The sequence below is a fragment of the Lepidochelys olivacea genome, assembly GCF_965140295.1.
Source record: "Lepidochelys olivacea isolate rLepOli2 genome assembly, chromosome: 8".
Classification (NCBI taxonomy): Eukaryota; Metazoa; Chordata; order Testudines; family Cheloniidae; genus Lepidochelys; species Lepidochelys olivacea.
The window spans coordinates 15,568,849-15,592,727 of record NC_140418.1 but is presented as its reverse complement, the minus strand read 5'-3'; the positions used below and the strand labels follow the sequence as shown (position 1 = coordinate 15,592,727).

Below are 23,879 nucleotides of genomic sequence, written 5' to 3'. Positions count from 1 at the left end.
TTAGTATGATTTTAGAGCAGTGCTTTTCATATTAACCTTGGGAAAGGGGTATGTGTGTGGAAAACTTCAGTCAGGCTGACACTCTATAAAGCTGAATCTGTAGTTAGTACAGAGCACTATCACACAAGAGACCTGGGTTGGATTTGCAGAGACGGGATTCCTGCTCCCTTAACTGACAAAGGCTGACGGTCCAGTTCTGTTATGCTGAACTTGTGTAGTCATTTACACCAGTGAAAGGAGAGAGTAAAATGCCACCAACTCATAATGGTAGTGTTCTACGCTCACTGACTACCCAAGGTGCAGGGATTGGGAAATCAGGACCCGAGAATGCCACAAAGGATGCTTCCTCAACCCATTTGGTGGATGTAGGAGTGGTGTCTGAACAGAGGACCATCCGCCTGTTCTTGAACAGATAGATCTTCTTTCGGCCTCTGGGAGCAGGAGATAAGTAAGCCCAGGGAGAAGGAATGGGGAGATAGAATAGGAATCCTTGGTGGAAATGCTTTATTAATTCTGTTTCATTGAAGTTCTTGTAAGATGGCTCATTAAATCTGACATTTGATTTTAAATTTCTATAGAGTTAATTTTTTTTCATAGCTTTGATTATTAAAATCAGGAATCGGGGATTAAGGATTGCAAATAATCAGATAAAATGTTTCAACAAGGAGGCTGGCTTTCACAAATGCAATTGTCAGCCAGATTATGCTTTGCACCACCTTTAGTTTAGGACGCAGTTAGCAAGTCCTGAAATGCCAGATCTGTGGTCTCTCTTCTTCATTGTATATGTTTTCTCTAGAGTTTGCTTTTGTTTAATTTCCATAACATTAATCCATGCTGTTTTTGTTTTATGTTTTGTTTCTTTCAGTTAATCGCACGCAGGCCAAGAGTGGACTTTGTACTTTCATGTGTTAAGTTGCGCGAGTTTCCTACCTTGTGTTACTTCTGTCATAACATTGTGTGAGTGGACCAAAGTGAAAGAGAAAATGAGCCTCTTCAGTGTTTACAGTGTAACAATGTATTGTTATCTGTACAGAATTTATGAATAGTTTTTAAGGAAGTAAATGTCATACTGTGTAAATTTTCTGACACAAAGTCAACTAATCCTGAAAATGAGCAGGCTTATTTTGTTTCAGACCTGATGGGCAAACATTCACTTGTAAAGTGACCATAATTGTTTTATCAGAACTAATATTACTAATTAATAGTTACTTTACAGATTACATTAATTTTTACTGCTTAATGGGGCTCCTGATTTGATTTTTTTTCTACATTTGTTATGAGTAGTGTGAAGAACACACTTTTATTTTTCTAACAAAAGTCACAACTTGAATAAGTTTAGAATTGAAAACAACACTTTGAATTTCCTAACAGGTCCCAAGTGCTCTAGGCTGAGTAACCTACTCTCAGGTAATTTTTTAAAAAAAACCTAATTTCTCTAAACACTTTGTGCCATGCATAATATAAAGAGAGTGGCAATACAAGTCCTGTGACAACGTTTTGATTTTTCTTTACTGCTAACATGGAACATTTAAATAGGAAATTTTTCCTTTCCTTAGGGTATGTTATATTATGTGGAACGATGGGATTTTTGTACCTCCACTTGTAACTTAACCAGTGTGTTTTGCTGTCAAGATGTTTGATCATTCATCTTGAACTTTTAAATTGTTTCCAGTGTAAAAAATATACCCATAAACAGATGTGTAATGAATACAAGCAGCCTGATTCTAAGCGGGGCTAAGTACTCCCAAGTCCCATTAGTCCCCTCCTCTCGCAAATTTTTCTCTTTAACACTATTTTGATATTTGGAAACCATTGTTTAGCCCACAGGGCTGTATAGGGAACAATACTATTTCAAGCAGTGGGCAATGGCCCACCCTTTGCATGATGTAGGCAAGGCAGTTGGTGACTGTGGGTGTGTTAGGTAGATTGTCCCTTTTTCATTTAGACACAGTTGTCTTAGCTAAAAATAGTTAGACTCAAAAATTCCTTCTGATAATGGGCTAAAAGAAAACAAATGTTTTATACTATCTCCCACTTAGTGCCTTTAGAGTTTTGGTTAACCGTTTCAGCAAACACTGGCTAATTAGGTGTTGATTGTGAGCATGTCCATTTTATTTAGCATTCATTTCTTCTAATCATTTTTAGAGATCTCTTAGTCTTTAAACAAATGTGCTGGCAAATTCCTTATTTGACTTTTAAAAAATGGTGTATAGCCTTGTAATCTGAGCCTTTAGCAGGTCTGTTCAGAGGTAGCATTTAGCTGTATTGTATACTGAGGTTCTTCAACTTGCATATCCTGATAAAGCAGCTTTTTTAATACATGCTCAGGTGTTGAAATATTTTCTTACAGATGTTGGCCTTTTATATGAATATATTGAAAATCATGTCACAGTATTACTTGATATTTGTAAGTAAGAACCTCATAAAAATTATACAGGTACTTTTAAAGACAGACCATTTTAAAAAGAAAGAGAGTTAAGAGAGAGTATTAACACTTATTCAGGACTTTGCTGAGATCTGACCATTTAATTTTAAGGCTGTGCCTCTTTAAACTAAATATATTGTAAAGAATAACTGTCAAATGTTGAGGGTTAATATGTTTTTTAGAATAGATGCTCAAAGAATATAGCATATTGTTACATACACGACAATCCTAGGACATGATTGGCTGAAAATAGTCATGTGGCAAATTAGTAGAAAATCATGGTATTCTTACTCATGTGAGAAGTTCCATAAAGATCAGTGGACTAATCACATGAGTAAAGTAATAGCTTCTGGTTTATATTATTTTACCTTCTCAAAGGCCAACATTACTGAGAGTTGGAATAAAGTTAACTAATTAGATCACACATGCAAATGAATGCATTATGATTGGCTTTTCAGACAGTAGTTTTCTCCTGATCTCATGCTGCAGCCAACAAGATCATCTATGCAAATATTTTCTTCCTGATTGGCTCATCAGCGATCAGAATACTTTTATTCCTAGAGCTTTAACTATTGTTTTCTTAGTATGTTAGTTAAAAAAAAAAATGATGATAAAAATAAAAACTTAATATCCATGGCCATAAGAGAGAGATTTCCAGATATTTCTGAAGACATTCAGAATGTATGTAATGATATATTAATTATTAATTATTGTTATTATTATTATTATTATATATACATTGACTTCATGTTGTGGTAAACATCATTGTCCTTTTAGTTAAATACTGACCTCAACTTTCCCTTGGTCATTATTAACCTTTTGAATTGATAGACCATAATATTCTCCCCCAACAGAAGTCAATATATGCTTCTTCTTTTGTTAGTACTTGATTTTTCATTTTTGCCTGAGACCAAATTTAAATGTTTGGTGCATTAAGGTAGTTATGTACTTGCTTTTTATTTAACAAGTTATCAATATAATGTGACACTAATCTCACTCCAGGCTGAAGATTTACCTCTTGTGTTGTAGGCTAGAAGAAAATAACGATTGCTTCAGAAATTATACCCAAAATGAGCAATCCAATTAGAATATTTTTTCTGGTTATTTTTTTAACATACATCTGTAAAATGCTGGCATTAATGGAAAAGTTATCCATTTCCTATCATTTAAACACCCATTACCATGTATTTTTTCTGCTTTTTAAGTTAAAATGTATTTTGGATGTCTCTTAATTTTATAAACGTTTTATGTGTGCATGGAGCAGGTTCCACACAGAAGTGGGTGCTGGGTTTTTTTGTTTTTAATTTGGCAAAAATATGGAGAAATTTGTGGAACTGCTCTTTTGGAAAGTTAACATGCTTCTCAGAAAGTGTTGCATTCATTCACTTTGTCATTCGTACTGTTTTTTGACTTTCAATTATTTCTGTTCACTTTGTACTTATTTCTTTTATTAAATCTCACATTTATTTTGAGTTTTGTGGTGTCGTTTATTTGACAGTACTTTTCTAAAACTTCCATCTGCTAATAGCATCCTAATGAAATAATAGTGTAATGATTGCACGCTTATCCAGATACAGTATTTGTTTTCTGTTATGGCTTTGAATTGGGCTCTCGATGAAATAAAAATAGCTAACTAGTAAATGTATCATATGGTGTACAAAAAGAGATGCTTTTCTATCTTGGGGAAAATTCTTAAGTACCAACTTATGTTTCTCTCCTATTGGGCAAATGCTGCTTTTTCAAGATGCTTATAAACAGTCTTCCACTGTGTAATTCTCTAAGAATAGATCTATCAGATGTTTCTCTGATGTAAAGTTGGCCAAACTGTCACTATAGGATCTCCATGAAAAGGTGGGGAATCTGGTCTTCTACTGACACTTCCTTTCAGTGTTAATGGAAGCAACATTCATTTATGCAGGGGCACAACGTGCCCTTAGTTTACTCAGCAAACCTAGGAAACAAATACACAAAATTATTTTGGAGAGACTTGCTAATTAAAAATCTAACTGGAGTCCTTTTCTGAATGTATCTTCCATGGGGCCCTGCTAACTCTTAAATCAAGTATAACTTGAGGAATTAGTGTCTCAATCTGTTTGTCCTAAGCTACTGGACTCAGAAATTACGGTTGCGCTTAAGAAGTAACAACCTTAATTCCAGCCTCAGGCAGACTTTGACTTAACATGTGACACTAGCTCTGGTTGTGTTTTTGGCCAAAGCTGTCCTGAAACCCAGAGCTTTAAAAATAAAAAGTGTTCCATAATAGCTGGTGTTTTGGGGATTTGAATGGATATGGATGAAAGAAGGAAGGCATGTGCTGTGTTCTGATGACCATTGACCAACCTTTGATGGCCTTGATGGTACTATTGCCATCCAGCCTGGGAGCCCAGCCTGGATCACAGAGTTAGGAATTGTTAAGTGTTGGAGTTATTAGAATTAGATGAGTACACTTCCCACAGAATCCCAAGCAGATGGAAGTTGCAGCAAATGTGACTTAACCACATCCTGAACTGGAAATTAAGAAACTTTGGCCTATAAGGTCTATGTGTAAAGGGAGTGAAGGAAGAGGGTACATAGTTCTCTAGTAGCTGCATTGGTAATAATTAATGGTGAACACTTTGTGACCTGGTAAAATATTTCTCAGGGTGGCTTCTCTCTCCCACAGAAGTAACCTTTATAATAATATTTTGCATTTCTGTACCACCTTCCAAGGATCTCAAAGCTTTTTTTACAGACAATGGTGAATGTTAAGCCTCACTACACCCAGATGAGGTAGGTATTATCTGCAGTTTATAGACTGGGAAAGATAGAAAACAAGAGATCAAACAACTGGTACCTAGGTCACACAGCAAACCTATATGTGGCTCTGCAGCAAAACCCAGGTTTCTTGCCTCCCACTTCTGTGGTATTTAAGAGGGAGGAGTGTGTAGTGGTTAAGTGTATAAAGTCTCTAAGGCACAGACTGGTTTGGCCTCTTGGTACTTAATCTTAGAAAATTGTTTTTTCATTGAACTAGCTAATCTCCAGAGGTCCTCAGTTATGGCTAAACTTGTGTACAAGGGAGACGGGCTCCACTTTCCTTCTGTCTCTGTGGAATATCTTTATTTTGGATGATTTCTCCAGCATTACCAGTTGATTTAAAAATCCCAGTTCCAACATGAAATCTTCCGCAAATATGTCCCCGTTCAAGTCAGGGGTGCCTTGTGCATGCCTAGCGCTGCATGTTACCAGCCTATGTGCAACTTTAGGTTTTGTGCTACTTTGACCTTTTGTGCTCTCTACACTTGATGCAATTTACCTGCAACTTAAATATTGACTCTCTCTTGTTCTTTCTGTAGCTTTTTTAGTCTTCCCAGTGCCTGCTCCATAACATCAGGAAGACATGTTAATTAGAAGATTTATTAAGGCCAAAACATCTCATGCAGAAGAAATTAACTGGTGCTTTCACCTTTATGCTTGCAGTATATTGCACAGAAGAGAGTATATAGCAAGAACTAAGACATACTGTATCTTTTGATTTGGACAAGTTCTTTTGAAACAGGTTTCTTGATAAATGAAATCTAAGATACTCACTAAAAGATAAATTGCTAATTACGGCTAATGCATGACAAGCACTAAAACCAGATACTAATCATCTCTGGGGTTAAGAACCCATACAAAGTAGTCATAAGCATTTACACTGTTAAAGTTTCCAAGTAGCAGAGGAACCATCTTGGTGTGTTAGCATGAATCAGATTTTCAGCTTACTGCTTAAGCTGCCATTGTACAGTAATGGGAGTTTGATTTGTTCCTCTTAATTTGATTTTTGGATTGTAATTAGAGAAGTTTCTAATGTCCTTAACACATCAGATGGATTCTAATATTTCTTAGCAATAACTATTTTGTATAGTTTTTTAAATGTAGATTATCAGTGAAAACTTTTATAGCCAAAAGAATCCCTTTATTTGTTCAATTTTCCCAATGATAACACATATGCCTCATGTTTAAAAATCCTCTCCTAAAACTTCTGTTGTCCCCAATTTCTGTGTTTGCACCTGATTCTTCAGTTCCAGGTAATATTGGATTGCAATTCCAGAATCCTTCTCTATCTGCAAATAATCTGTTGATGCGTTGAGTGATAGTGGAACCATTTTAAAGGACAACTAAATGTAATTAGTTCATGACAGGGTTAAGTTTTATGCACTAGGGCCTAAAGCTAGAAATCTGAAAAATGTAGAGTTCATGGTTGTAGGTTATATGTTTATGCCAGAGGGCCACTTCCCCTAAAAGCAAATACTGGTAAAAGGCTGCACTTTCTCTGCACCAAACCAAAAGTATAGAAATATACAGAAGCCCATTTTTCATTTTTGTTTAAACACTTGCATAAACTAGTTACAGGAATAATCTTCATTGCACCAAAGGTAGGTTTAATAAAAAGATGAATTGTGAAATGAATATATACTTTAGAAGTGTACTTTATAGTAAACCTAAATATGTTCAGTGAAAAAATGAAGCCATGTGTCCCAATTCATAACCTTAGGCATAAATCTAGTTTGCTTTACCCTGTTTGTCTCCTTTAAAATAGATAAGAATAAAAACCTGATAGAAACAGAGTGGGGCTACTGGGGAGCTGGTTACAGCTCCCTGATTTTCTCTCTCTGGGGTGCAGGTTTACAGCAACATTGGTGCTGCTCTCAACTTTCCTAGCTATACACCAGATGGAGATAGCCAGAGCACATCCTGTTCTGGCCACTTTCCCTGCCCCAACACATGCCCTGCAATAGGGCTGTGAGTGGGCAGGGGCAGGAGCTAGCTATGCTGGCCCTGTGCCTGCTGGGGGCTCCCTTCATCTGAGGGCAGTCCCTGGCAGGTGTCTCGAGGAAGGTTTCCACTCCCTTTGTAGCGCTTGAATGGTGCAAAGAGCCAAGTGGAGCCAGTGAGCTGGGCCACAGAATGGAAAGAAACGTAGCTTTCTGTGATCTCCACAATGTGCCAGATCTTGGAGTCTGTGGCGAAGTGCCCATTGAACAGAATGGGTCCAGAATTTGGATTAATGAGCAAACGACTGTGTGCATCTTGAGACAGGGATAGTGCATGTATGCCGCCTGCTCCAGAGAGGGCCCAGAGTTCTCATTGTCATGAACGCTCCCATCACCAGAGCATTGGGGTGCCTTTTACATACACTCAATACAGAGATACATTTACTGAAAGTCACAGGCACATACCCTGCGATCCCCAGCAATGACCAAAGCAAACTCCCCAAGGTAGCAGATTAAACTGATGTAGAAGGAAACATTTTATATAAAGTATAATTAACGTGTGGAACGTGCTGTTGTAGGCTATTAAGACAAAAGAGCATAGTAGGATTCAAACAAGGATTAGGCGTTGATATGATATTGTCAGTTACGCTAAGGAGGGTAAAATTTGTAAGTAAAATATCAACCTCCCATGCTTCAAAACATAAGCCAACCACTAACTTTTTCCACAGGCACATTGCTGCATAATTTTCTATTTTGAGGTTTTTCACCTTCTCTTGAAGCATTGGTATTGGTCAGTTGTAAACAGGATATGGGACTAAATGTTATGACTGTTCTTATGTTACTGTTATTAAAGGGAGAAAATATTAGCTCATTGCAGCCATGTACTTTTGCTTCAAGTTTCAGCACCTCTGTTTTTTTCAGAAACCTGTGTAAGGGCAAATGAATTTTGAATCTCAAATCCTTCTTCATTGCTCTGCTTCTGGATCTCTTCTTTGTCTGACCACAGGAGTTTCCTAATACGTGTAATTGTAAATTACCTTCTCTTTTAGATTAACTGCACGACGTATGCAGCAAGTAGTGATCAAAGGTTGGAATATTATTTGAAATGCCCTGATGCTACATTTAGATCTGATTGTTTGTAATATGCTTTATTAACTGTGGTATATAGCCAATCTCTGTGGCACACATTTAATGAAGGAGAAACATGACCACATTGATGGGAAACTATTTCACTCTGTATGCATGTGCTTCTATGTTCAGTTCACGTTCATGTTTTGATTCTGATTCAGAATCTCAAACTGCTTGGAAGACAACAGTATCTGAAGGATTTATCAGGAAACTGCTTACAGGCTAACCAGTCCCACAAATTACTTATAGTAGATGATTTCCTATGTTATGGCACGTCTGTGTAAAAGGTACTTGTTACTTTGTGTTTCGGTGTGCGGGAGGTCTGACCAGGGTGAGGCAAGAGGCAAAAAAGATCCCATCTTTGATAGTTGATGTTGATTATCCAGGATTTTAATTAACCACCGGGCTGCCTTGGCATAGGTCCTGCCCATATCCGTCACTGTGGAGCTCACTTAGAACTGTCCAGATGCACTTTGGACTGTTTTGTTTTTGACTGGTGTGGAGGTGTGCATATTTGAATATTTTAGTATTAAAAAAACCTTGTCTCTAAAAGCTGTGTAGTGTAGACACGCCCTTAGTGTGTCATTAAATGTTGTTTCACACCAGGAAAAATTGCTTGCTAAATACACCATTCAAAAGAAGAGGGTGTGTCCACACGACTGAAAAACTCCATTCAGGGTGAGAGCGGACCCAAGCCTTTTCACCTTACCAGACAAGGTGCTCTGTCTTGCTGAGCTACTGTTGCTCTTTGGGAATATTCTATAATTAGCCGGTGGTATTTCTTTACAAGGACTGTTGATGTGGAAACCCAGGCTAGGCCATCCATACAGACCATCAGCAAGGGGATCCAGAATCAACCATGGTACAACTCACCCTCCCCACTCCACAAATTCTCCCTGTTTCCCTAATTACAGAAATAGGTGGTAATAACACGCCTAAGGGCTCAGAAAGAGTTTTTTCCACCACTAAAACTTCACCTTGTATTAAAATATAGAGATAATACCCCTGAAGCCAGGTTCTGCTCTCAGTTATACCAGTGTAAATCAGGAGTAACTCTGCTGAAGTCAATAGAGCTGCAGTGGTGTAGGAGAGAAGAAAACCAGACGCTTCTCTCGTACGGTATGTTGCAATAATATTTTGCATCCAGATCTTTCCTGGTGTGACACGTTGGCATAGGAGAACATTCCACTAAAGAACAACCCACTCCCTCCACAAATGAGTGTCATTAATTATGACTCTCACAGTGCTCCATGAGACAGAGAAATCAGTATTTTATCCCAAATAAAATAAGGAAACAGACACAAAAGTTCAGTAACTTTCCCAAGATCACATGGTCAGTCAGTAGCAGAGCCAGGATTAGACATGAGGCATTCCTGATTGTCTGTCCTATGCTCAGTCTTAAAGCCCAAGCTGCTTCTCTGCTAGAAACATACATTACTGGCTGTTTTTGGTTAGCAGAAGCTTTGATAGTCTTGAGTAAGCACCACTGAATATACATTTACTCCTAGGTATAAATATGTACATGCCAAGCCTCTGGCAAATAGTGGTCCTGCCAAAATCAGCTCTAACCACACCAGACCTTCACAAGCCAGTGCAAAGCTGGCTGAATCGGTACAATTCTGCCCAGGGTATAACCTCTATAATGGCAGGTATAACCTCTATAATAAAGTGGTTATTTAATATGATAATGATACACAACAGTTTAGCCATAGCTGCTATTGCCACAATGATTTGGCTAATTAACGGAATACACTGATGTCCTTTATAATACTGTGAAGAGAGACCAGTGCAAATCTTGCTTGGAATGAGTGTAATCTGTGATTGATGTGGACTTGTACCAAAAAAAAGAGGGGAAGGGGGGTGGCAAAAGGAAAATACTGATCCATGAAATCGAACTTGGCAACATGATTCTAAATTCTGGTATTACTGATCCTTAGGACGCTTGACTAAACAGTATACACAGCCTTCCCATGCTGATTAGTTGCTCAGTCAATAAGGGAAGAGGTGCTAACAAGCCCAGACGGTATTCCCTTACAGGTGTGAAAATTTACATGCACCGCATACACCCAAGATAATACTGTCTTCCTTATAGCTCGGGTCAGACCATTGCAGTAGCTCTTCTGTCCTTAAAAGAACAGCAAGTATGTCTGAGCGATATACCATGGAGTCTTATAAGTTCTAATGGATGATCTTTATGTAGATAACATAGCCATGGCTAGTGACATTTTGTTTGTCTGTTGAGGAAGTGCAGAAGTCTAACGAGTACATTTATGATACAGCTGTAACATTAGAATATGTGTTTAGGAGGTGATGCATGCTCCCAAAGGTACAGAGCTGCCAGAATACCTTTGTTGCAATGGGCACTCTGTAGATTTTGCTGTTCACTTTTAGTGTCAAGTCATGTTCCTGATTTGGGAAATGGTGACACCTCTGAATAGGCTTTTCAGTGTGAGTGTGCCTTTTAGAATGAAGAAACCGTATACAAAGTGGGATAAGTGCCGTGGACCAGAATACAGAAAGGTTAAAATTTGGCTTTGTTAAATAGTGTAGGATGAATTGTCCAGCTGAGGGGCAGGAAACTACCCACAAGCTCAAAGCTAGACAGGAAGGAAGATGTGCAATGTGTCTGAGTGTTTTAGGTCAGTTACAGCTATGCTACTGAGGGTGCATAAGAAACAGCATACAAAATGAAACAGCCCTGGGACCAAATTGTCCCTTGACAAACACCCCCTCAACCCTGTTACCTTCAAGGGATTGCATGGAGTGGCATCAGGGCAGATTGTGACCCTATTCCAATTTTATTACATTCTTAACCTTAAGGAACACACTTAGAAAGCCAGAATTTAGATTACAGTTTATTTAATGAAAACTACAAAAGATAACTTGCCTCTTTAAAAGTCAGGCAGTCAAGTCACAGTTTGTGATAGAAAAGGAAGGCGTTGCTTTTTTTTTTTTTCTTCTTCTTCTTGGCTTTTTTTCGGGGGGTCCTACCACAAAATGAAAACGTTCCTTATGCGACTTTGGCAGGATTAATAAATAACATTCCAAGTCCCTCCAGAAACTAGCCCTCGAGATGCGTGGAAAGGCTTGTAAACAGTTTTCTCTTCTGGTACAGTGCATCCTTTTTTAATTCCAATTTGAAAACTTATTTACTACATCCTTGCAAAGAGACAGACTGGCAAACCACCCTGTTCAACCTGTACGGAGAGCTGTGGTTTAAACTAGTATAAAGCGCAACATTCACAGTTTGTGATAGCCCTGCCTTGCTGTATGACTCCATCCTGGGTTCCAGTGGTTGTCCAAATGCACTCATACACACATCTCTCGCTTGCATTAATTCATCACCCTGCGATAACAACTGTTTGGTACATTTAGCACATATTTTTGCAGTTTAAAAGAAATTTGGCTTACACACCCGCGCATGTGCACGCATGCACAAAGCTGACCGTACCACGGTGCTTACGCTGTCAACATTTTACCAGAACATTTCTAAAACTAAATCTGTTAATTCAGCCACTAACAGTTTTGAGCCCGCACAGCGTAGCTGTGGGAGATGCTTCACATAAGCACAAGGTAAAAAGAGATGAGCAGGACAAGGATTGCCAGGAAACCTCATCCTTCATTAAGGAGAATGCTGCTGCATAGCTAGAGTGAGGCTTGGGTAAACCCTCTAGTAGCATTAGGACGACACTTACATTCAGGTCTCTGCTTAGCCCCACCCCATGTTCACCCATGCGCAACTGAGAGTGAATGGGCCGGGGCCCTCACTCTGATGAGTTATGCCTGAAGCCCCTTACCTGCACTCATACAAAGGCACGTAACTAGCTTTCATACTGGGCCACAACTTGCAGGATCAAGGCCTAATCTGTTTTCCCTACAGTATTATTCTGATTACACTTTCAAATTAGTATACAAACAAAAAATTAACTTAAAAGTGCTGGCCCCCGTTTTAAATAAAAAAGTAACAATCACTCTTTCAGGACTCATCCTTTAAAACATTTGCCAGGCTGCTTTAAAACTGTTACAAACTACAGAAGTCAGTTTAACTGCCTCACTGTGGAAATTAGTAGTTAAGGCAAAGAACCAAATGTTTTTAAAAATATATACATTGTAAAAGAAAAGGTGTTTTTTTTTTAAAAAAAAAAAGAGAGAGACAGTTCGCATGCTACAATATGAACAAAATTCAATTGCACCACATAATCTGTGAAGGTCTGATGCAAAGCCCACTGGGGTCTTTCCATTGGTTGCAATGGATCAGTCCTAAAAGCTTGATTCTGAAAGGTGCCAGAGCACTCAGAGCATCTTTTGAGTTCAAGATCAGCCCTTAAGTAAAACTGGAATTTCCTACACTGTGGCTTAGTCTGTTCTCATGACACATTTTTGTTCACTGTTAAATCAGAAGTTTGGTCCCACCTAGGAATATTTCAATAGACCTAATCGTCCATGCCATGGGAGCTCCCTTCCCCACAAGGCAACTCACCTACAGCTGTTCAAATTATGGAAACAGCTGGTAGAAGAGAACAATGTTATAGCCTGGAAGGGCTGAAGTCACAATGCATGCTGGGAGAGAGCCTAAATAATAGCTGCCCAAGGAATGTAGTTTCATCAGTTCCTCCGAGTGCAGTGTGAAGCCCCATCTGCTGAATTTAGATCCCTGAGTTGTATGACCTCAGCTATCCATAGCTGTTGAGGTTTTAACCCAGCTTTATGCTCCGATCATACAAAAATGGTGGGGAAGTAGCAAACATTGTTTTAGGACACACTTAAAAGGCGGCAAGTTAATGTTTTTGGCATTGCTCTATCCAAAACAAGGAATGCTTTCATTTGACAGCATCTAGCATTCCATTCATCTGACCTATTGGCAACCGCATTTGCTAGTTCCTACACAATTATGGCCTCCCCTAGTTAATTTCAGGTGGCTGTAATGGAGGACAAGGGGAACTACTTTCTCCTTGCCTCAGATTATTGCATGAGCCAGCGATGCTGACCCTTCCACCTTCTGGGACACCATCCTCGTTGTATAGGTGCCTGAATCCATCATAGAACTCATCTGTCTCCATGCTGTCTTCATGAATTTTGACGGAAGTAGGTGTGAAAGTTGCTGGAACTGGCTGACTCACAGTGACCCTTGAACTAATTTGACTTGAATTCTTCCATTCAGAATAACAGTAGGGTAACTTTTCCTCTGGATGGGCTTGGATGGCTTGGTTGGCAGGATTAAAGATATAAACAGCATTGGATGGTTGTAAATGCATTAGCTGCTGATCCACAAGCTCTTTACAATGGATGAATTTGACGCTACTAACCTGCAATGAAAGATACAGAACCATTTTTCTCCAAAAGTTTGTTAAATTATTCTGTCCTCTGGTGAAAGCTTTAATTGACGTGCAATTCTAAGTAAGCTCAGTGAAAGGAAAAAACCAATATCAAATTTTCCAGTATTCAAGGCTTATAATAATAGCTTAGCATTTATAGAGCTTCTCATCAGTAGATCTCCAGAATTTTACAAAAGGTGGGTGAAAATCATTATCCTAATGTTACTGACGAGGAAACTAGGATGTAGGGGGTTCAGTCACTGATGAGCCCAAGGTCACATGATGAGCAAATGGCAAAGTTAAGAACAGATTCTAGGTTTTTTGACTCCCAGACTACCTCCATACTCACTGCACATGTTCTTAATGAGCACATGTGTTCTGTAAATAAGAGAAAATGTCTCCATTTCAAGACAAACAGAAATGCCCAGGAGATAGGGTGTGGCCTTCATCTATCCATATGTTCAACAGACTGTTTTTAGCTGAAGTAAATGCACTGAAAGATCCTGGCATTCCTAAATCATATAAACGAGCAGATTTTCAATCCTGCTCAGCACCCAGCAGTTCCCATTGAGAACAATGAAGAACCTCCTCCTCTTTGAGAGCAAATGAGCACTGAAATGTCTCGAAAATTGGGTCTAATGTGATTGACCCACCTTTCACAATAAAAGACCCCTGTAACGAAATGCAGTGCCCTCTTTCCTCCAGGAGTACCTAACTCCTATTAACACTAAGGGGGTTGGTATCAAAGGGAGAACAGACCCTGACATATACATGCACTCCTGAGAAGTACATTAAAAACGTGCAATGTTGGTTGTAAATACGCCGCAAGCTTTATTCATTTATCTGTGTGCTGGCCTCAAATTTGTGGTTTGAGGCCATTTTGACTCCTACCTGTGCTTTTTTTAGCAGATCAGTAATAACAGGAAACCAGTCAGGAGTCAGCCTCTCCAACTCTAAGGTGATGATCACCAAAGCCAATGTGGAGCCCTTAAACTGCAATAGTTGGTGGCATGCCATACAGTGCTGTAGCTGTTTGGTCAAGAACGCAACATGGCGGGAAGGATTCATCTGAGGCAGCCCATTTAGTAGATGGGGCCAGTTGGACATCACCATGGCATGGAACTGGAGAGAAGATAAATATATACATACATATATATATATAAAAAAAGCAGAGGTCAACAGTGAACTTTGTACGTTTCATATGTTATTGACCAGAAGTGCAAACTAATTTCAATCCACATCAGGAAGTGTAGAAATATTTTCCCTGTTACCATGTGTTACTTGGTTTGTGTTGTACTTGCCAACCATCACACTGTTTTAAAGCTTATAATGAATGTAAAAGGTCTGTGTTTTCTAACAAATTCTGAAGTCACTGCATTATCCTGATTGCCAACAAAAGACAAGTGGTATTCAGGCCAGCAGATAGGAGTAAATTCAGTTGTAATGCTTCTGTTTCCTCAGTAAATTCATAGTCCAAGCACCTGGCTATGATAGGTGGTTTTCAAACAATCAGCAGCTTAATATGGTTTAAATATCCATCCATTACCATAAAAAGAGAGCCCAGGGTATGTTCATAACATGTGATTTTTGCCTTATAAACACATGATCATTTATTTAAGAAAAGTGTAATTGTTTCTATGAAGTGTTTAGCAAATAATGTGACTAAGTGCCAGATCCGTATGGTCTAATTGCCCAAAACTGTGGTCAAGTTTCAGTGGGGGGCAAAAGATGGTTTGAGAGGACCTGTGTGTGAAATGTAGCAAAAATTCTGACAGCTTTGTATGTACAGTATTAATAGAATGGAAATAGTTAGAAATATTTTTGCAGTGTGTATTTAAAAAAATAGAAATAAAAATGGAGTACAGTTGTGCAGTACAGGAATCTTTTTAAAGTCCATTTTAGTTGTCCTTTAAAAATGGGGGTCTGGTTGAATAATTTTTAAACAAAAATTAAAGGTTTTGACTAGCAGTGTTTAAAAGAAATCGACATTTTGCACTGTAACATTCTTCAAAAGACTTGCAGATAGCTAAGAATGTGTGGCTTAAAAGTCACTGTGGAGGGGGGTGGTGAGCGCACGTGCATCTGTGTTTTCTAGTCTTATTTGGTAAAAGAGCTGTTTCCTTAAACGAGAAACAAAACTGGTTTAGACTTTTGCAAAATTCTTAGTGCTTACAATGTTTAAGAAATCCATAGGTGTAGCTGTGTAAAGATCCCAGTGAAGCTTATCTAGTATAATTCTTTCCATTCTCAAAATCTCAGCTGGAGAGCATTTACAACCACTCTGCACTGCAAGCTTCTTCACTGATGGTATTACCTGTGAAAATTGAAAAGAATAATAATAATAAAGAAGCCACCTTACTACACAACGTTGTGCGCGACCTTTTGTTGTCTGTGCATGCAAAGGGATCTGATTAACACATGGGTGCCTTGAGGAGCCAAGAATTGTTTAAATTCAGGTTACCCGATTTCTAAATACCTCCTGACAACACCAAGAGGGAATGTGACCCTGTTTAATATGAAATTCGAGATTCAAGAGCACTGCTTCCCCAGCCTTATTATTTTGCTGTTGTGACGGTCTCCCTGAAGCCTCCTGCTAGCCTGTTTCTCTGTGCTTTTTCTTTATTTGTGGTTATCTTATTTCCTGTGGCCAATGATTCAACTTCTCCTGTACACTGGGAAAATATTGCAAAGCACAACCTTACGGTATGTATTGTGTGAAGGCTTATGAGCATCTCTGCAGAGCATTTCAAGGATGTTGACATGTTCAAGGAGAAACACACTTCTGACTCCAGCATTTACAATACCGAGTTCTTCTACTTCATGACCTTTAAAAAGGTCTTGAGCCCAGAGCTCTTCTCCTTTCATTACAGTTTGAAAAATAAAAGCTTTGGCCACATTTAGATAACGAAGAGGAGAGGATGCAGTCTATGCTCTTGGAAGGCAATTTTGAGCTATTATTACAAGCCTTCGATTTTTTTTTTTAATCTCCAAATTTGAAATGGAACTAGTCCAAAACGGTTTACATGATTTTTGAGGTGTGCTTTCAAAATGCTGCAAGAGGTTTTAGCCACATGATTATAACTGGGTAATTATCTCACAGAGATTATCTCTTTTCAGGTAAGCAGTTGCTGATTTAAGTGTTTAATGAATGGACTGGGAACCAACCCATGTTTGAGTTATCTGCTCCAAACTTAATTGGATAGAAGTCAAGCCACATCTTCTACCTTCAGGAAAATACATACCTTCTAACCTTCCTTTGAAGAACTATTACCCTGTCTTGGCTTCCTTAATCTCCCAATTTCCCACCACTGCAGCACAAGTGAAGGACAGAGCTTTAATAATATACATCTTTCATTCAAGGGACTCATTACACTTTCCAAATGATGGTTAAGTAATATCAAGACAAGACAAGTGTTATTGTTCCCACTTTACAGGTTAGCTAACCAAAGGACAAAGAGGATAAATTGGTAAAAGCCTGGAAACATGAATGACTTCCAAGAATGACCAGAAGTTGATTTACTGTATTTAAATAAAACATACAGACCTCATCTTCTTCATTGGTTTTTGCTGCAAGGACGAGGCAGGTAACTGCTATGCACCGAAGGTATTTTACTTGTGCCTGCAGGGGAAAGAGCAAAACACTGAGCACAGAAGACAACGTTCTAGATGAAAATAAACAATGGTCATTCAGACAGAGAGGCCCAAGTCTTCACCTTTAGTTTGCATTAAAACTACTTTCACCTAAATTGAAGTTCCTATTAATAAAGGAATGCTCAAACAAAGCAAAGATATGAAAAATTACAATGGAAGGAATCCCCTCCTGAGTGCAGGTATCACGGCATTCCGTTTTTAGATCATGCAATACAGTCAGCCCTAACCTGCAGTGCTACCAGTCAGAAAGTGATGATTCCATTTATTTATTGTAAATTGGTGGGTACTGTATACTAGACTTGAACCTTTGCCTGATGCCGATTATGACTCTGAGTAATAATACATAAGATAGGGTCCTGTCCTGTTGACACCAAAGCCAATGAGAAATTTTGCCACTGATTCCAAAGGCAGAACCATCAGGCCCGTAGTTTGTGTAAAATAGTGGTGAAACGTAGTTGCACGAACACAAAGTCTTCATGTTTATAACTACATTTGAACTATAATTCAGGTGGAATCCCTATTTAGGACAGCACTCAAGTATGTGCTTAAATTAAGCTCCTACTTATGTCCTACTGACTTAAAGTTTAACACATGCCAGGGCCTTGATTGCTATCTGAGTTCTGTGCTTTCTAGAGGTTCACTATCGGAGTGATTCTGAAATACCTACAGTCCAGCTAGATTTGTGTACAAACTGAATCCTAATTAAATATTCGCGGCAGCCCCGGTTAATAATAAAATCATAAAAGAAAGCTTCCAAAGAGAATCTCTACCTTTACTGATGCCAAAAACCGGTTAAGAATGTTGATAGCCAAGGCAAACGTTTCAGAGTAAAATTGGAACTGGGAGCTCAATTCTGCAATCCAGAGAACTGCTTTCTCATAATGTGATGGAGAGAGATCTGTCCCCTGAGATGGAGGAAGAAAGTTAAAACACAATTGGTGGTTTGTTAAACACCACACTTACTTTGGAGGAATAGAATTTAAAAACCCATCTGTTTAAATGCTCTAATCAACAGCTCAGTTATACTCTTAGTCCAACAGTAGAGATCATCTTGAGGGCTTGAGCTGATTTGTACATCTACAGGTTCTTTGTGCAGCTCCTTGTCTCTCAAATTTGCTCTATCCCTGGACTGGATAGAAGCCAAGTTTGCTACCATAGAGAACATGCCGCAAAACCTATCTACCTACAGAGGCTTTTCTTCTGAGGACATGTTCCGAGGAGAGGACAGACTAAAATAAGTCTTGTTGACATTGTATTATTGTAAGTGATTTATGGTATGCATTTAAATGTTAATATAAAAGCAACCAGAGCTGTGTCATAGGCACAAAGTATAAATTAGGGGATGATTCAGATAACAATGTCCACCATTAACTTGTATTATATTGATCTCAAATTATCCATTCAGATGATAGTGCCCGGTTGATTAATAAAATAAATACTAATACCTTGCACTTATCTAGCACTTCCATTAGATTGTGAAGAGAAGGGACATAGTCTGAAATGCTTTTCAAGGGCAATTTTGCACTTTGATTTCAAAGCACTTTACAAATGTGGTAAGCATTATTATCCCCATATGACAAACAGAAAAACTGAGCGAAGTTAAGTGGCTTCCCTAGGTAACAGAGTGAGCCAACGGCAGAGCCAGGAACAGAATTTAGTTTCCTGACTCCTAATCATTAGATCGCAGAGCATCCTCTCTTACTCTCATCTCAGTGAAATTGGAGGGTGCGGAATAAAAAGTGATCAAGCAGTGTAGATTTTAGGACTACTTACGTATATGACCTATTTAACACCAAATAAACACAATCCCCTGTCATCTGATTGCGACTCCCAGGTTCTCATTTATGCAAGGATATTCTCTAAATTTTATTTTGGATCAACTGTGTTTTCGATATTGTGCATCTTGTTATACTAAATTGAAATCTGGACAGACACAGATCCCAATCCTGGTATCTAGTCCATATGCGATGTGGACATGTGGATCGGATAGCAGAATTGGGGCTGTATTTTGCAGAAAACCTTCTGGAATCCTAATGCATTTCCATAGAGAACACAAAAAAATACCTTCAGTGTGAAATTCCAAAAAACTGGCACCTTCCAATTCCTGGCCTCTCTTGTTAGGGCATCCTCTAGTAGGAAGGGAAGTCTCTGACACTCAGAAGATCTGGTACACTTCATGGCAACGAGTGGATGGGCCAGTTTCCCAGGCAGGCACAGCTATCTAAACCAAGGAAAACTGAAACATTATAAAACATTATCACAACTCCTTAAAACTATATGAGGATTTTTTTCATAGTGGCTTCTTCAACTTTAAAATGTTGAGAACTAGCTAAAGAATGTCCCTGCTACTTGTCTATTGGCCAAAGATGTTAAGAGGTAGGACCCAATCTTGCTTTCATGCCAGTTCACGACAATTTTGCCATTAACTTCCACGGAAGCAGAAGCAGATCCATGATGAAAGAACCTCAGATAACTGAACAACTATGCAGCCGAAGGGCTTTTCTTCATAGACTTCATAAATGCTTGCAGTAGCCTTCTGATGGAAGACTACCTACTACTGAGCTCACGCACTCTATAAATGAAATGAGGTTCCCAACTAGCTTTAAAAAAAAAAAAAAACCCTATTAACTGCTACATTAAAGGTTTTGGAAAACAGAGGTCTAAAGTTTTAATTTAAGGTAAACAGGTTCAACATCCTTTTTTGCTTTGTTTTCACACAAAACCTAAGAACAAAATTGTTTTCAATGGGTTTTATAATTCCAGGGGAAAGAGTTTTGCTTAAAACGAGATAAAACTTTGATTGCAGTGTTTGGAATCTAAACTTTACAGTCTAGTGCTAGTGACTGAGAACCTGAAATGAAACTGGTGAGTCTGTTTCCGTTAGTCAAGCAGAAAGCAATGCAAAGATGCTAAATGAAAGCTACTGAAAAATAAACTAGATTTTAAAAATTCTGTTTGTTGTTTTAATCTTGGCTGTTACTGGTAACACAGGTAAGGAAATTTGATTTTTAAAAACAAAATTTTAAACTAACAGCATTGCTTTAGAAAAATCACCACCTCTAACCAGACAAAACAGTTAGACTTGGGTATTAAGAAATGTCAACTTCATTGTCAAGGTGAAATTAAAGATTCAGTGCCACATGAGTAGCTGAAAGGAAAGAGCATGAGCACTGGACATAGTGTTTCACCTGTGAAACTGGACCCAAGGTTGATTTTTACTAATATTAAATTCTCGATTTCTTTTCTCTATAAAGACCTGTGGACCCTGGCTTCCTCATCTTTGCTTCCCAGAAGCTCTTATCACTATTTTCAGCAGCTCAGTTAAGTATTCAAAGCCTCCATGAATCTTCTGGAAACTACTCTACATTTCCAAAGCTGAAACTCCATGACATGTTTTTCCCCTCCCCTGCTAAAGGCAAAAATAATGCACATGACTTTGGCTTTAATTAGCACTGGGTATAAAAGAGCATCAGAACTGAAAGCCGTAACATTTAACCAAAGGGAGAGTTTGAAACAAGAACTGAAGCCAATTTAACCAAAAGGAGAGTTCTAAACAAGAACTGTCAGGCCACTTTCTGATACACACTTACATATCCCTGTTCCTGGTTTAAAAAAAAATTAATAACAATTAAAATTAAACAGAAGCAATTCTTAATACAGAAAAATGAATAGTGGCAATATAAGTAACTATACTTCCCAAAATACTGTATGTGCAAACTTGGCACTCCAAGTGATTAACAGAAAGGATCTCTCACATTTTACATTTACAAATGATTCTTATCAAAATCCATTTGCAATCTTCTGCCTTTCCTGAAGCACCACATTATTTAAAATGACATGTTACAGAGTAATCCTGCCACAGCAGGGGAATGGATCAAATGATTCAACAGTTCATTTCCTTCTCTTGTCTTTGCCTCCTTTGTTTCCACAAAGAGGTGCAGCTGGCAGCATTTACCCAAATGGCGCATGAGAATAAGAGACCTACATTTCAGACACACCATCCTCTGCACAGGGCTGACAGCAGGATGACGAGGATGGGCCTGGGTAGGCCATATAGGTCAGGAATCCCTGGCCATAACTCTGGATCCCCAGTCACACTGATGAGGCAGAGCCAATCACAGGGACATGCTGTCGCACAGGGTACCCCATTCCCTGAGTGGGCTAAACCTTGGATCTGGAAGCAGCAGCAATAAGGTAAGCTTGACTATTTTTTTTTTAAAACAGAAAGAAGATGGAAGCAGTGGGAGATTGACATGGTTGGGGGAAAGGTGGGTGAGAGGGGTGAGGATTGAAGAAATTAGCACCCCCTAGGAAATTCTCACCTCTCTAAACACTTGTGAGCCTAGCCAGGGTGTGGAGAGAGAGATCTCCATAATCCTATCAGTCTCCAGCTGTGGGCCTCACGTTGTGTTGCCATGGCTAGCAGCCACTGCCTGTACTGTGCCATCCGCTCCCTCCGAAAACAGTCAGAGCAGGGATAGCTTTAGAGCAGCATTAACAACCCCCCACCCCATTTTAACTTGGATATCAGGCCCTGGGAAGGGTGGGAGTATCTTGTACCTGTGCGCTCGTTTTCCCCCTTCGTCACACATTGGCCCAAAGCCCCCTTTATATGACAACCCACTCAGGGGGGCTGGTTGTCTCAGGGTGTTAAGATGTAGGGTGGAGGGGGGTCTCCTTGTAACTGGGCGAACCCAGTGGACTGTCCATGATTTTGACCTGGTGCCAGGGATGCCCTTAGGACCTTTTGGCACTTGACTTCTCATTGTGCTCTATCTCCCTTGTAGAGCTGATGGGGGCAAAAAATCCTGGGTCCCTGGAGTTGTCTGTTTCTCTCTCGCTCTAGTTTTTTTTTTTAATGCTGAAAAGGCACCAGAAGGAAGGGGAGTGGAGTGGAATTTGACTGTTGGATCTTAGTGGGAACACATCTGGGCCAGGGTTTCCTCTCCCACTCCGTTCCTAGGCCCTTATGTTGGGAGCACAATCTGAGCCCGCCCTGGGGGGTAACTTCTGTCTGGACGCTGCACTCAGCACCCACAAAATAACCAGGCTGAGGGGCAGAGGGCAGGAGCAAGGCAGGCAGCGACTCCACCATCCCTCTTTCGTTTTCATTTCGGAAACAAAAGGGAGGGCGATCATGTGATGGGCTGGCAACTAACTACACAAGTAACCACATCACCGGCCCTGGGAGCCGGGGAGCGGCTGCCCCAAGTCAGGAATCTCGGGGAACGCGGTGGGGGCTGGGATCAGAGTCAGGGTACCAGCACTGGGTACCAGGGGGGCCGGTGGCGGGGGAGGGGGGCAGTCCCGCCGAGAGCTACACCCGTGCCCGTCCCTTCCCCGGGGCTCACCTCCCTGGATCGGCCGCTGCGGGTCTCCTGGGCCGCGCGGGCAGGGCATTGGGGAGCCGCCTGCACGGTGGGGTTCAGCCCTTCACTCCGCCGCTTCCCCCCCCATTGTGTCCAGCCCCAGCTCCGGCTGCGGCAGCCTCAGCTCCAGGAAATGGCTCCGCCTGTGCAGGCAGAGGGGTCTCCCCGGATCATGCTAGAAGGGGGCTGCTGGCCCCCGCCCAGCCCGCGGGGAAGACAGCCCTGCCCTGCCCCGGAGGACGAGCCGCGGGCAGGGATACCCAGCGGGGAGAACCGCTCTGTTGACAGGCTCCGGAGCCTGCGCAGCCTTTGGGGCTGGCTCTGATCGCGCCAGGCTCCGCCTCTCCCCTGCCGGGAGCTGGGCTCGCACAGATCGCCCTCCCCTGCCGGGTCCCGGGGGTGCCCAGCCCAGCAGCAGGAGGACAGCTCCCCCTCCCGGGGGCTACGTGAGCCTCCGCATGGAGCAGGCAGCTCGCCGCCCGCCCGCCCGCAACTCCTCCTGCCCTGCGGCCCTGGGAACAAGCCCGCCCGGCTGGAGGCGGGATCCGGTGTCAGCCTGGCAGCCGCCTCTGCTTCTCGGACTGTCCCAGCCTCCCTGGGTACCCTGGGGGCTTTCAGCACCCGCTGTATCCAGGCCAGCGTGGCCGTCGGCCACTCACCGGCCTTTGTTTGGGCTCTCGAGAGTTGCCGTGGCAGGGATTCCGCTGCTGACGCCCGGGTCCACACTTCCGAAAACATAGCGGGCACGACTAGCAAAAAGCAAACGCGTCTGCAGGAACCAATGCGCAGTCTGGAGAGTGATGCGAGTCGTGCCACTGATGCTCAGGGTAATAAAAACGAAGCACATGTGGAAGTGTTTGCCGGATTGGGGACCTAAGTGAGTGTCTATATTTAATGTTATGTGTCACACGTTTAATAACTGTTAGTCTGTTACTGACCATACCTTCTGTTATATTAAACTGGGAACACATTTTAAACACGGCATTTGATTCTCACTGTTTATGGTCTTTTTGTTTTGTGTTTTACTCAGTCTGGAAAATAAAAACAGACTCCTCAATTCCACTTCTGTTAATAGTTTCTGGGTCTCAATTTCATTCACTAGCATAGCAGGCTCTAGCCTCTCTCTGCATCTCAGAACTGCATTCAGGTGCAGATGTCTTTCTTGACAAATAAGAGTTATATGTTGGTAGGTCTTTTGTTTTAAACCTGGTGGCTATTTAGGGTATGTAATTCCTTAACTTGGTTATACCATATA

General features: G+C 40.5%; 2 protein-coding genes across 6 annotated transcripts in view; one reads left to right on the top strand and one right to left on the bottom strand.

The window, feature by feature from the left end:
• SEPTIN8 (septin 8) overlaps positions 1–14,783 on the top strand; it is a gene marked incomplete at its 3' end in the record, with an annotated part of 75,171 nt that extends 60,388 nt beyond the window's left edge. For 4 of the 5 annotated variants that reach the window (XM_084637673.1, XM_084637671.1, XM_084637672.1 and 1 more), the window contains exon 10: positions 14,511–14,783. In XM_084637673.1, coding sequence (XP_084493799.1) covers positions 14,511–14,676 — 166 coding nt within the window. Of the gene's footprint in view, positions 1–865; positions 3,898–14,510 lie in introns of those variants that run through there. The other variant, XM_084637674.1, reaches the window with a different exon arrangement.
• A 748-nt stretch (positions 14,784–15,531) lies between these two features.
• On the bottom strand, positions 15,532–23,601 carry CCNI2 (cyclin I family member 2). Its single transcript, XM_084637677.1, has 5 exons — positions 22,607–23,601; positions 19,320–19,476; positions 18,026–18,160; positions 17,149–17,223; positions 15,532–15,918 (listed from the first exon to the last, which is right to left on the bottom strand). Exons 2-5 carry the CDS (start codon positions 19,431–19,433, stop codon positions 15,748–15,750), a joined length of 495 nt encoding a protein of 164 aa, XP_084493803.1. The 5' UTR covers positions 19,434–19,476; positions 22,607–23,601; the 3' UTR covers positions 15,532–15,747.
• Positions 23,602–23,879: the final 278 nt, after the last annotated feature.